The 13,251-nt window shown below is 56.5% G+C and overlaps 1 protein-coding gene across 5 annotated transcripts in view; it reads right to left on the bottom strand.

Annotated features, from left to right (window-relative positions):
• The window catches only part of ASS1 (argininosuccinate synthase 1), a 28,004-nt gene that overhangs the window by 11,691 nt on the left and 3,062 nt on the right, over positions 1-13,251 (bottom strand). For all 5 annotated transcript variants that reach the window (XM_059486342.1, XM_059486346.1, XM_059486343.1 and 2 more), the window contains exons 3-10: positions 13,135-13,203; positions 12,720-12,908; positions 10,677-10,733; positions 10,203-10,277; positions 7,252-7,322; positions 6,852-6,882; positions 2,419-2,509; positions 516-600 (exon numbers count right to left, since the gene is read on the bottom strand). In XM_059486342.1, coding sequence (XP_059342325.1) covers positions 516-600; positions 2,419-2,509; positions 6,852-6,882; positions 7,252-7,322; positions 10,203-10,277; positions 10,677-10,733; positions 12,720-12,908; positions 13,135-13,203 — 668 coding nt within the window. The remainder of the gene's footprint in view (positions 1-515; positions 601-2,418; positions 2,510-6,851; positions 6,883-7,251; positions 7,323-10,202; positions 10,278-10,676; positions 10,734-12,719; positions 12,909-13,134; positions 13,204-13,251) is intronic.

Below are 13,251 nucleotides of genomic sequence, written 5' to 3'. Positions count from 1 at the left end.
GACAGGAATAGAAAAGGGCAGTGAACCTGGCCAGCAGGTCTCCATTCCCCCAAAAAGTCAACTCTCCACACGAAGAGGACACTGAGCCCTCTCAGGGAGACAGGGCAGGGCAAGATGTGAGAGCAGGGGGTCCAGGACTGAGCTGGGACAAGAACAAGTAAAAGGTGCCCTGCAGTGGGCAGGGCAGCTGGGGCACACAGGCAGCCCAGAAAATGCTCAGAGGACTTTTTAATCCTCTCACTCCCAGTGAACAAAACCCTGAGGTATTTATACCCTTGGTGCCCAGCTCTGCTTGCTGGCATTTATGGCACAACTGGCACCATCCCATCGCTGGCCACCATCCCTGGCCTCACCAGGATGTGAGATCCTGGTCCCACCCCACTATGGATGCCCTGGGGATGCTGCCCTGTCCTCTCTGCTGGCCGGACAGGGTGGCAGAAGGGTCCCACCCCACTATGGGTGTCCTGGGGACACTGTCCTTGTCCCCTCTGCTGGCCGGACAGGGTGGCACTCACGCGATGTCATTCAGGTACACAAAGAGCTCCAGCGCCGAGGAACGGGTGGCTCCGTCCCCAGTGTTGGTGACCTTCACTGGGACACCTGCAGAGGCGGGGACAGAGGATGGGCAGCATCAGCCGGTGTCAGGATCCCCCCGGAACATCACCCCGTGGGCGTTAAATAGATGTGACAGATATGAACTCTAAATAACTTCTTAAAAAGGCATATCCAAGCTGGTGCGAGGGGGAGGCGAGGGGAGGGGGACCCACCTCGGGAGAGGAGCGAAATAAATAAATAATAAAAGGCCATAAAAACGTCACCCCCCCCCCCCTCTTTTTCCTCTCTCTCCTCCCTCTCTCTTTTTTTTTTAGGGCCTGTGAAATTGCAACCAGGCCCTTAACTAATTGAATTTCACGCTCCGCAATTGTCTTACGGCGCTGCACCTTCTGTCCCACCAGCCCTTGCTGGGGAGGGGGGACAGAGTGACAAATGTGTGTCCCCCCCTCCTCCTCTCACCAGCACGGGGGGTGTCTGGGGGGACCCCCAGCCCGGGCTGCTCGCACACGCACGCACACGCACCCCGCGGCGGGGCGCTCCCCGCCATGAATTCATTATTGCACCTTCTCTTTCTTTCTTTACCCCCTCCTTAATATTTTTGGATTATTTTTTCTTTATTTTTTTTATTAAGGGCACCGGGCAGGAGCAAAGCAGAGGGGGGTGGTGGTGGTGGTGGTGGTGGTGATGGGGTAGGGGGGGATGCTGAATAGAAAGCGGCATTTTTTCTTTAGCGGTGTGAAATGAGCAATAAATGTATTAGGAAGCTGACAAGGGGGCTGCGGAGCCCACAAAGAAAAGCGGTGCGGAGTTGGAGGCTTAATCCCCCCTCCATCTGCCCTCCTCATTACCATTTAACGCACTATCAGTTGCCAATCAGCCTCAATGCCTCCCTTTCTAGTCTTTATTATATAGGCGCCCGCAAGAGCCCTGTCTAGTGATGGGGGCTGTCAGCTCCCCCCCAGCGCCCCCCCTTTAAACCCCCTATTTTCCAGGGGTTTATAAACTCAGTTGTAAATTGCTATTAAATGTAAACTCGCGGCAATAATGAACCTTAAGCTGCTTCTCGGCGTGGGCCCCCCCAGCCCGCGCCCTCCCCTCGCCCCGGCTCTTTCTCTCCTCATCCTCCACCGGGATATTGGCCGGGGTCCGCTCGGCGAAGAGCCGACAACGTCGGGGCTGTTGTTGCTGAAAGCTGCTTAGCCTTTGAAATAGTTAATAATTAGATTAAAACTTCAAATAAATTAACTAGGGGCTGAATGGGCTGCCGGGAGGGGGGCTGCTCCTCGCAGGGGGATCGTTATAATGGAGCAGGGAGCTGGCAGTGGGGAGGGGGTGTCCCCTCCCTGCAGGGTCTCCCCCCAACCTGTGCTGGGCTCACCACTGCTGCCAGGGTGGGTGGTGGCACGGGGATGGCTGCGGCTGGCAGAGGTGGAGATGCTGCTCAGTGTGCCCTGCTCGGTGCTGGGCCCTGCCTTGTGTCCCCAGGATGCAGTGGAGCGTCCCTGTCTCCTCCACGATGGCATCAGCAGCCAAACCCTGCTGAGCAGCTCCCCAGCTGTTACCTGGCCAGCATCACCTGCATGCCCTCAGAGCCACCTGCAGGACAGGGGACCCTGTGCCCACTGTGCCCTGGTGGCAGGTGAGGGAGCTCAGATCCTTTTCCACCCTCGGAGGGGTCCCAGAAAGCCCCTGGGATCTGAGCAGACCCTCTGCACACCTCAAAGAGCCCTGGTGTGGTGCTGCACCATCCTCTGCCCCAATGGCAGAGTCAGGGCCACCCATCTGCCCAAGAACCCCAGTCCTGGGTGGGAAGTGGGGCTTGGGGACCCAGGGACGAGGGCCTGGCAGCAAGGAGGCTCTTACCCCTCTCAAACTCGATCTCCAGCACATCTGGGGTGTCAGGAGACTTGGCTGGATCACAGGTCTTGGTGTAGAGCCCGGGAGGAGCCTGGTTCTGCAGGAGAGGGAGAGAAGAGGGAGAGTCGGTGGCATTGCCATGGCCAACACTGCTGGCAGCCCCAACTCCAAAGCACGTCCTTCATCCCAAAACACATTCCTCATCCTAGGGGTCATCCCCCATCCCAAAGCACGTCCCCCATTCCAGGGGTGCATCCCCCATCCCAAAGCACATCCCTCATCCCAAACTACATCCCTTCCAGGGGTGCATCTCCCATCCCAAAGCCCATCTCCCATTCCAGGGGGCATCCCCCATCCCAAAACATATCACCCTTCCCAAACCACATCCTCCTGCAGGGGTGCATCCCCCATCCCTAAGCACATCCTCCATCCCAAAACACATCACCCATCCCAAAGCACATCTTCCTCTCAGGGGTGCATCCCCCATCCCAAATCACATCACCCATCCCAGGGGTGCATCTCCCATCCCAAATCACATCACTCATCCCAGGGGTGCATCCCCCATCCCAAAATACATCCCCCTCCAGGGGTGCATCCCCCATCCCAAATCACAGGGGTGCATCCCCCATCCCAAATCACATCCCTCATCCCAGGGGGTCATCCCCCATCCCAAATCACATCCCTCATCCCAGGGGTGCATCCCCCATCCCAAAACACATCACCCATGGTCATCCCCCATCCCAAATCACATCACCCATCCCAGGGGGTCATCCCCCATCCCAAATCACATCACCCATGGTCATCCCCCATCCCAAATCACATCACCCATCCCAGGGGTGCATCTCGCATCCCAAATCACATCACTCATCCCAGGGGTGCATCCCCCATCCCAAATCACATCCCTCATCCCAGGGGTGCATCCCCCATCCCAAAACACATCACCCATCCCAGGGGTGCATCCCCCATCCCAAAATACATCCCCCTCCAGGGGTGCATCCCCCATCCCAAATCACATCACCCATCCCAGGGGTGCATTCCCCATCCCAAATCACATCACCCATCCCAGGGGTGCATCCCCCATCCCAAATCACATCACCCATCCCAGGGGTGCATCCCCCATCCCAAATCACAGGCACAGGACCAGCACGGCGCAGCACCGGCGCTTACCGGGGGCCCCGGGAACAAAGGGGTTGGCAGAATCAGCCAATTTTTCCCCTCAACTTGATCTCATCTTTCCCTCCGCCGCCCCCGCAGCTGGAGGCGGGCTGGCTGAGCAGAAGCAAGTCAGGCAGGGAAAAGCAGGGCGCGGGCGGGCCCCGCACAGCCCCGCACCGGCCCGGCCCATCCGGCACGGACCGAAAACGCTGATGAGGCGGCCTGACCCCAGCAGGTGCTCCCGGCACACCGGCTCTTTCATGCTGTCCCCGGGGTTAATACACACGGGGGGAAATAGAGCAGCAAAGCAAAAACCCATTTCAGAGCACATCAACCTTTATGTATATATATATATATATTTTTTTTTTTTTCTCTCTGAGATTTATAGGGAAGAGGCATCTTATCTCCATCAGAGCCAGGCCAGCAGAGGCTCGGGTGCCGATGGTGAATTGCTGCAATTGAAGTGCGTGCCAGAAGGGGGGTGGGGGCCGGGAAATGTAATATAAAAAAGCTTTCCGTCCCGGAGAACAAATGCTTTGCAATTTCACATGGCCCCTCAGCACTCACCCATGATGCGGCTGACCCCAAAATACTTTCAGATGTGTGTTTGTAAACTGCTGCCTCCAGAGGGACTCCCCAGCCAGCCACAGCTCCAGGAGGTGGAGGGGGAATGGGGGCACAGAGCAGCCGGGGTGCTGCAGCACCATGGAGAGTCAAGCAGCCTTTTGAAGGTGGCAAACTGGTATTTATTTCCTACTAACCCAGAGCTCCCGCTCTGCCCAACTGGGTTATCTCTGGGCAGGGAGGCCCTGCCTGCACTCACCCACCCAATGCCTGGCCCACGTTCTCCCCGTTCCTCTTTTCCTTTTTAAACCACAATTCTGCTCACTTAATCAAATAATGGAGTAGTTTGGGATGGAAGGAACCTTTAAATGTCCCTTTTCCTCCCTTCTCTTGCATTCCAGCAAGGAAAAAAACCGATAAGGTATAAAGCAAGTTAGGAAAAAAGCCTCAAATAATCCATCCAAAAGTGATTGCTTCTAAAAAATTTAAGCTTTTTAAATGGAAAAGTAATTTCTCTACAGCAGAAGTTTTCATCTAAATTTTTTCCAGGCTGGCAACAAGAATTTTAGTGAAAACTTCAAATTTTTTTTTGTCCAAACATATTTATATTTGCTGAAGCACTGCCAGCCCCTGAAGGAACCCCACACAGCTGCCAGGGAACCCCATCCCACCCTCCAACCTGGGGGGACCCCTTGCCTCACCCCAAACCTCGGGGTGCACATCCCAACACCAGTCCTGGCAATGCAGACACAGCCACCCAAGCACTCCCTGCAGCAAACCCCTCCTCGGTTCCAATTTAATGCCATTTTCGTCCCTTTCCCTCGTTTTAAGGGACAGGCACTGGCAGGCAGGCTCATCTCCCCCGTGCCCCCACGCACAGATTACACGGGCTGTGGATTTCAATTTTACATCGTCTGGCCTTTCCTAGCCCTGATCACACTAGATGAACCTGCGAGAGATGATGGAAAACTTTGAGTTCAAAAGGAAAAGGTGGAAGGGGGTGGGAGAAAAAAGACCGGAAAGTATTAAAAACTCTTTACTAAACATTGGAAGTCAAAGTCAGGTAGTTTCCAATTTTCCGAGCCAACTATGAAAACCCCTATTAAATAAAATAACTAAATAGAAATAAAAGTGACATTTGGCTTGCATTCCATCATTACGGTGTGAGTCTGTCCTCTTTTTATTCTCTCTCCTAAAAGCACAGTTCAAATGACAAATAGTTTGTTGCAGTGTATCAATGCCTTCTATTTATCCCTCCCCGCAGGGGGGCTAGTCCTGCAATGTCATCTTTAAAGGGAAGAGGGGGGAAAAAAAAGGGGGGGGAAAAAGGGGGGAAAAAAGGGAAGAGTGTGTGGAAAGTGGGAGAGGGAGGGGGGAAGAAAGAAGCAAGAAAAACGGGGCAAGAAGAGAAGAAATTGGAAGCAAATGGTCCATGAAGTAAACCATGATGCAGAGCTATCGATGCCGCAAATGGTTTATTCATCCGGCTGATATTGTTGTGCCCGGGACTGAATGAACTCTTTCAGAGTGCCATATGAAGTTAAAGCAAGTAAATTTCTATCTTTCTCCACATTAGCTGCCTCATTGCCCTTCAATCGGGCCTCACAGAGGCAGAAAATAGCTCAACCATCTGCTTTCAAATCCCTGCGTTTGGCAGGTCCCGGGGGTTTGGGGAGGGGAGCCCGCCGTGCCTGGCACCCCGGATCCTGCCAGGGCCACCTTGTGCCCAGCACCGCTTCCCGGGCCGGGCGGGGGACAGCAGCGACAGGGACAGCTCCGGGAAGCCATCCCCAGCACAGTCCCAGGGTGAGGTGCCCGAGCAGGGCATGCTCCGGATGGGGTCAGGGCACAGCTTTGGGAAGGGAACGGGTTTAGCAGAGCCCGGGGAGTGCGGGGCAGAGTAGAGGCGCTGGGTGCTGCCTCTGGTTCGGCATGGGCACGGGTCAGGCCCGTGCCACCTTCAGCTGAAGCCCTGAACGCCCGTCCCTGTGCCAACCACTCTCTGTAAGGAGACCCCACAGGAACACGGCTGTGACCCACAGACACCCCTCGGGAGGGCACCAGAGGAGGAGCGGGACCCCCTCTCCACCTTCACCTTCCTCTTCCTCGCTGCCCGGCGCAGGCACGCGTCAGCCCCGCTGCGGGAGCGGCTGCGGGCACGGAGCTCCAGCGGCCCCGCTCGCTCTGCGCCCGCCTTCCCCTCCTCTCCCGGGCTGTCTAATTAGCCCTGATGGATAGTTTAAATAGATAGCTTAAATAGATAGTTCAAACAGCGGCCGGGCCGGGGACCCGCTGGAGCGTGAACGGCGCAGGCAGCGCCAGGATGCAGCACCGCGGGCACGGCCGGGGATGTGGCGCTGTCACCGGGCCCTGGTCACTGCTGGTACCAGAGCTGGTGGCCCCATGGACGCCCACAGGGTGTCCGACACCACCACCCACCCAACGGGAGGTTTTACCCCCATGGAGAGCGAGGAGGGCTGGGCGAGCTGCAAGGGACACCCCGAACCTCTGCCACCCGTCACCAGCACCGCATCTCACGCAGCCCGCGACTCTGTCCCCTCCGGTGTCACCCTGGTCCCGTCCCCTGTTCAAGCTGGCAATGAACGCGCCGGGGGCGGTGGCGGAACCTCCCCGGGCGGCCCCGCCGTGAAATTTCCAATTAGGCTGCAAACACACCCTGAGACGCCCCCGACCCGCGGCTGCCGGGATCGATTGATTACCTTGGGGTTCTCCAGGATCCCGGCTTCGTAGCTGCAGCAGGCAGGAAGGAGGGAGAGAGAGGTCACTGCAGCACCTGCAACTTTGCAACCCCAAAAGCCACCGGGATGAGACCCCCGCTCCCACCCACCCCATGAGGATGGACATAAGAACACGTTAAGGATTTCCAGAGCAGCCCTGAGAGGAGAGCTGGGCTTAGGAGAGTCCAGGAGATGAATGCTGCCATGTGGAATGTGGACAATTAGATAGAAAGGGAGGATGGAGGATTTGGTGTGGTCAGCATGTGGAGGGGCAACCTGGGGCAATGGATGTGCCTGTTCTGGACATGTGGGTTGGAGGGGATTTGGGCTGCAGATCCCAGGTCTTCGCCTCATGGGAGTCCCCACCTGCCCAGCTCCTCACCTGATGTGCATTAGGTTCTCATCCATGCTCCAGGGCGTCTGAGGTGTCACAGGCACTGGGATCCCGTGTTTCTGCCAAGAAAGGGAGAATGGGGGTAAAACAGCCTGCAGGGAAAGCCAGCCCTCATCGAGGCTAGTTCCCAGCAGGATCAGCCCCAAAGGCACAGAGGCACAGCCCATGGCACCAGCAGGGCAGCACAGAGCGAGGTGCACTCCCATGTCCTTGACCAACACCAGCTGCCACCACAAGGGCCAGCCCAACAGGGACATCAGGGACACAGTGTGGCTGGGTGGGGGAGAATGGCCATCCCAGCCCTGCCAAGGCTGAGGAGGGGCCCCAGAGCACCCCATGAACCCCAGAGATGGGGATACCAGCACAGATGATGTCTGCTTTTCCCAGCTCCAGGGCCAGGATGGTGCAATGCTCTCAGGTGTGTGGTGGGATTGTTGGGATGTCATTTGCAGGGTCAGGAGCTGAATTTGATGAACCTATGGGTCCCTTGCAGCTCAAGGTGTTCATGATTCTGCAATTCCCCCAGCCAGGCTTCTCAGCAAGGGGAGGTGACACTGGGATCCGTGTCCCCAAACCCACAGGATGCTCTAGAGCCTACAGAGGACAATGCTGTGTCTTGAGGGGACAGCAGCACATCCTCACAGCCTGGTGCAAACCCTTGGTGAAGCAGACACACCCCAGGCAGGCTCAGTGCCCAGGGCACCTCAAGCACACCATGCTCAGGAATGTGTGGCCCCAGAGCAGCTCCCTGGCCAGCAGGACTGCAGCAGAGCCCAGCTCCCTAACGAGGTCACCAGCCTGCCATTTATCCACTGACACTTCAATGGGGGAAATTGCCTGTGAAAACGAGGTGAATACGTGGGGGAATTAGCGGGAGAGGTGACGGCAGCAAGGCTGAAACTGGAGCCAGTGGGGACATCACCCACCCTGCAGGGACACTGAGCCACAATGTGCTGGCTATGGGACAGCCGTGGCATGGCAGGGATGGGGACAGCAGCTCCCACTGAGCCTTGATGTGTCTGTACAGCCTGGGCAGCTCTGGCATTGCAGTGTCACCACAGCAGGGGCTCAGTGAAGGGCTCAGCTGGGGACAGGAGCAGGGGCTGAGGGGACATTTCTTGTTTGGCCAGTAACAGGGGAAGGAAATGCTCGTGGTTGTTGCATCATAGCCCTCAAACCACCACCTGAGGTGGGAACAAGGTTCTGAGATCTCCTCATGCTGTAGAGGGACTGACTCAGCCCTGCTCCTGGGGGGACATGGCCTCAGGCTCATGGGTTCTGATTTGCTGGTTCCCCACAATAATTCCAGAACAGGGCCTGCTGAGACCCCCATTATCCAAGCTAGACCTTCTCTGGCACAGCTTAAGGCCATTTCCTCTTGTCCTATCTTCTATTTGTGAGAAGAGACCCAGCATTGGCACACCCACCTCACCTGGGGTGTACAAATCCATCTTCCAGTGATCCTGAGCATCCTTGTGCCCTCTGCCAGCTCTCTCCTGGTAACTGGGAAAGCCAGTGCTCCCCAACCCATCCTCACCCCATTTCACAGAGGATCCTCCAAGTCCAGACCCAACACCTACAGAGCCTAGGCAGCCTTTGCAGGAGTCAAAGGTGCCACCACCAAAGAGGGATTTTGTTCTCAGCTTTACCTGGCTCTGCCTGTGGCCAGGCTATTCCTGGGGCAGCACCCAGGGGAGTCTGGCTGCTCTCATCAAGGTTTGAGAATGAAGCAGCCACTGGCACAGATTTGCTGCCAGAGCAAGGCTGGGTTCAGCCCCTGGGCAGCAAACCCATGGAGAGAGCTGTTCCACAGTGAAACAGAGCCTCACTTTCCCTGGCATCAATGGAACCCAAAATCATAATTTTCCAATTCCCCCAGCACCAAGGTGACACATGCATGTGCTCAAAGGACCTGGCCATGCATCCCCCTCTTCTCAGGATGAAAAAGAAAGGAAACCACTTTTTTTTTTTTTTTTTGTTACAGATAACTAAAGACTGAAAAGTACTTAAACCCTCACCCACAACCTTTTGCTCATGGAATGGGGCCCCAACCCATTTCATTTCCCTTCTTCCCCCTTCCCAAACAAACAAAACAATCCCCACAACCAAACAAAACCCCCAACCCCAAAACACATGTTCCATTTTCCATATAATAAAACCACGGTGCTCTTAATAACTGCCCTATTTGACAATTTGTTTGGCAACATATGGAAAGCTCTCGTAAACTCTCCCCTTCATAATACAGCAGCAGATGGCAAACACAATCCTCAACACACCACGCTCTCCTGGCAGCCCTAATGGGCTCAGAGGGCTCCTCACCCCACGCCACATCCCTCCAGCTCCACACCTCTCCTTCCCTGAGATTACCCAGGCAGCTCCAGTGGCAGCTATTTAAAAACTGAAGCAATTTTCTGGTTTATGCACAGAGCTGACTTTTCCCTTTTGATTGATTGAGCTGAGTTGTCAAGCATTTCCATGGAGTCGCTAAAAAAGAAAGGTACCCTGGTGGGCACATAAAAACCTGATGCAAAACTTCTAATATGTTTTATTGTAACTTGTACTTCAAAAAGGAAGGGACAACAAAGGTGAATGAATTTGCTTTGTCTGTTACACAAGTCAGGGAGCTGGGACCCGTTTCCTTGGAAAGAGGGTTACAATTAATAGCCAGGTAATTATGGGGCTTTTAGAAAGGAAGGAGAGAAAGAAATAGAGGAAAGGGGGGTGGGGGAAACTCTGACCAGGAGGCTCCTGAGTGGTGCTGCAGGGATGTTGTGCAGGGTGTGCTGCTGTCACCTGCCAAGCCTGGTGAGCATCCTGTGGTGGCCCTGAGCATCCCATGGTCACTCCAACAATCCCAGGCCTACCCTGAGCTTCCACAGCCACTCTGAACACCTTTTGCTGCCCTGGGCATCTTGTGGCTACCCCACACCAGCTCCTACCTTGGCATAATCCATCAGCTCACGGCGGCCAGGAAAGCGCTGGTAAAACTCAGGCAGCCTCCATGGTGCAACAACCTGGCAGGAGAGCAGGAGATGAGAATCCCCTGCCCTCTTGTAGCCCCTGGGAGCCAAGACCCACAGGGTGTTGCTCCCCCAGCTGAAATTTAATCTCCCAGCACAAGGTGGGAGTAAACCAAACCCCGACCCTAACCAGGCACTGGATGCAGAGGGAAACAGGCAGCATCGATTAGCCAGCAGCTGCCTTGGTGCTGCCTTCTCTGTGGCCTCATGGTGTTTGGGGTAAAAATAGGTCAATTAAGGATCATTACAGCCCCCTGAAATGCCAAAACGTGGCTGAGTGCAGCTGGTGGCTTGTTAAAGTGAGGCAGGGCCGTTTGCATGGGTGTTAAAACAGAATTGCCAGCAGCTGCAGAGGGGCAGGAGCCCCGCAGAGGATGGGTTTGGGTGCCTTACCTTGATCTTGGGACACAGGGCATAGCAGCTGAGCTCAAACCGAACCTGGTCATTGCCCTGGAACAGGAAAGGAGGTGCTGAGGGGTCACCCCAGCCCAGGGTGTGAGAGACACACACACTCGCATTCAGCCTCTGAGGAGCTGCTTGCCTCCTGCCACAGCTCCCCTGGTGGTGTTGGAAACCTTGGGCACAGAGGGCAAGGATTCTCCATCCTGATCATTCCTGGTCCATCTCCATGGCTGGTTTGGACCCCAAGCCACCTTTCCTGTAGCTCTTGGTGTGTGTTCAAACCAGATTTGGGTATTTTTTCTCCCAAAGGACAAAGAAGGAAGACGGCAAGGTGGGGGTAAGACCACAGTGAGCAGAGGGATGCAGAAACTCATCATTAAACAGCTCCAAACCTCCCTTTACCTTAATTGTCCATTGCTGATTAGATCCCACTAATGAGTCCAGGTAGCTGGGAAGGGGCAGGGAGCAGCAGGAAGGCTGGGAATTACAAGCACTTCCAAGGGAATAGCACTCACTTAGATGTATTTTCCACCCTCACCACGGGGTGTAAGGACCCCCATTCCCTGCCGTGGGCCTGAGGATACATTTACACCGGGCTGGGCATTCCCACAGGACTATTACACACATCCAGCAGAGCACTCAGCTCCCTCCCGGGCCCGGCACTGTCCATCTGCTCGGCAGCAGCGGGATCCACACCCCAGATGGTCCCATCTGAGGCTCCGCAGCCGGCTCGAGTTACCGGCAGTCCGTCCGTCCGTCCCTGCCGGTGCCCGCGGCTTAATGGCCCGGGGAGAGCAGCCACCGGGGGTGCCCCTGTGTCGTGGTTTGAGAGGAAGTGAGCTTTTTGGGGTGCTGGAAATGTCGCAGGCCAAACCACGACACCCTGCCAGCAGGGAGGACTGGTGGCACCTGGGGGCAGAGGGGACACCGTGGCGGTGGGGGTGTGTTAATCCAGGGCACCTTTTCAAGAAAAGCTTGGTGGGGATGGATAGGATGGACAGAAAGGGGTGTAGGGACCTGATTGCAGCAGGAGAGACAGTAATTCCTGTCATGTGTCCCTTCAGCTGTCCCTCTGCCCCATCTCCTGGGTGCTTGGCACTCTCCTGGCTGCATTTAACATCCCCTTTCTAGCAGAGGCCCCACCGTGGGGACCCCCAAGACCTCACCCTAGCCCAAGGCATGGGCTGTGGGAGGAGGAGAAGGAGGCACCCAGCAGCTCCTGGGTTCACCCTCACCTGTCCCAGGTGTCCCGGCAGGGGCTGGACGCGCTGAGGGTGACCCACGGCCACGTCCCGCAGGTCCCACGGCCCCACCACGCTCCCCGAGGGGGATTCCCCCTCTCCAGGAACGGGCTGGCCCCGAGCATCCCCTATCCGCGGTCTCTGGCTGCCTCTAGCGGCAAAGTGTCCTCCCTGCGGCCGGCGGGGACTGCGGGGACGGGGACAGCTGGGATAGGGACCGGCACAAACGGGATAGGGACCGGCACAAACGGGATAGGGACAGGGACAGGAACAACCGGGATAGGGACTGGCACAGTCGGGATAGGGACAGGAACAACCGGGATAGGGACCGGCACAGCCAGGATGGGGACTGGCACAGCCGGGACAGAAACAATCAGGACAGGGACCAGCACAGCCAGGATAAGGACAGGAACGAGGACAGGGGCCAGGAGAGCCAGAACTGGGGACAGGAACAGGGACAGTCGCAGCAATTCCAGGACTCCCCTAACCACGTCGGGTTGTGCTGGCCAGGAGTCTCAGCTGGCTCCTGGCCCGGGCAGCCCCAGCGTTTTGAAATCCTTGCCAGACCCTCAGCTGTGACTCCAACCTTCCCAACAGCGAGACGGAACCGAAATTGGGCACAGAAATCCCAGAAGCGAGGAGGAAATGTTGAAACACAGCTGAGTTTTGCACAGATCCCCTAAAACACCCCATGCACCCCTCCCGGCACCCCCAGCTCGCCCTGCAGACTGAGCAGCTCCCCCAGCCGAGCACAAGGAGCCCTCCCTGCCCGGTGCCCGTGTGCCCTGCTCACCTTGCCCGTGGCCCCGTGGGCGATGTAGGCAGCTCGCTCCTGCTGGGCGATGCCCACCAGCCCGCGGGCGATGCAGGGCCGTGCCAAGGCCGTGCCCAGCAGGTACCGATCCTCGTAGAGCGCGTTGGCCTGCACGGCCGGCCAGATGAAGCTCTCCACGAACTCCCTGCTGACGTCCTCGATGTAAACCTGCCAGCAGAGGGACCCTGATGGAAGGGCTGCCTGCTGCAGGGGAAATCCACTCTGCAGTTTTAAGAACAGTGCAGCAAAAATCTCTTTGCTTCTCTTTTCCTAAGTGCTGCTAAAAGGCTTTGGGGCAAATCCTCTGGAGAAGAGATTTCTCATGGGCACAATCCCCTCTCTGGGGTGTGTGAGACCCCCATGGTGGGCAGCAAGGGCAGGGACACCGTGTTACCTTCTTGGCCCCCAGTGCCAGTGCTTTCTTTCGTGCTGCCTCAAAATCTTCCTTCTGCCCAATGTTGGCCTGGAAGCAGTGAAAACAAAAAAAAGACTCAGTGTGAAACAAGGCCAC

The sequence above is a fragment of the Ammospiza nelsoni genome, chromosome 20 (assembly GCF_027579445.1).
Source record: "Ammospiza nelsoni isolate bAmmNel1 chromosome 20, bAmmNel1.pri, whole genome shotgun sequence".
Classification (NCBI taxonomy): Eukaryota; Metazoa; Chordata; class Aves; order Passeriformes; family Passerellidae; genus Ammospiza; species Ammospiza nelsoni.
Note: the sequence above shows the minus strand (reverse complement) of the source record. Positions and strands in the feature narration are given on the sequence as shown.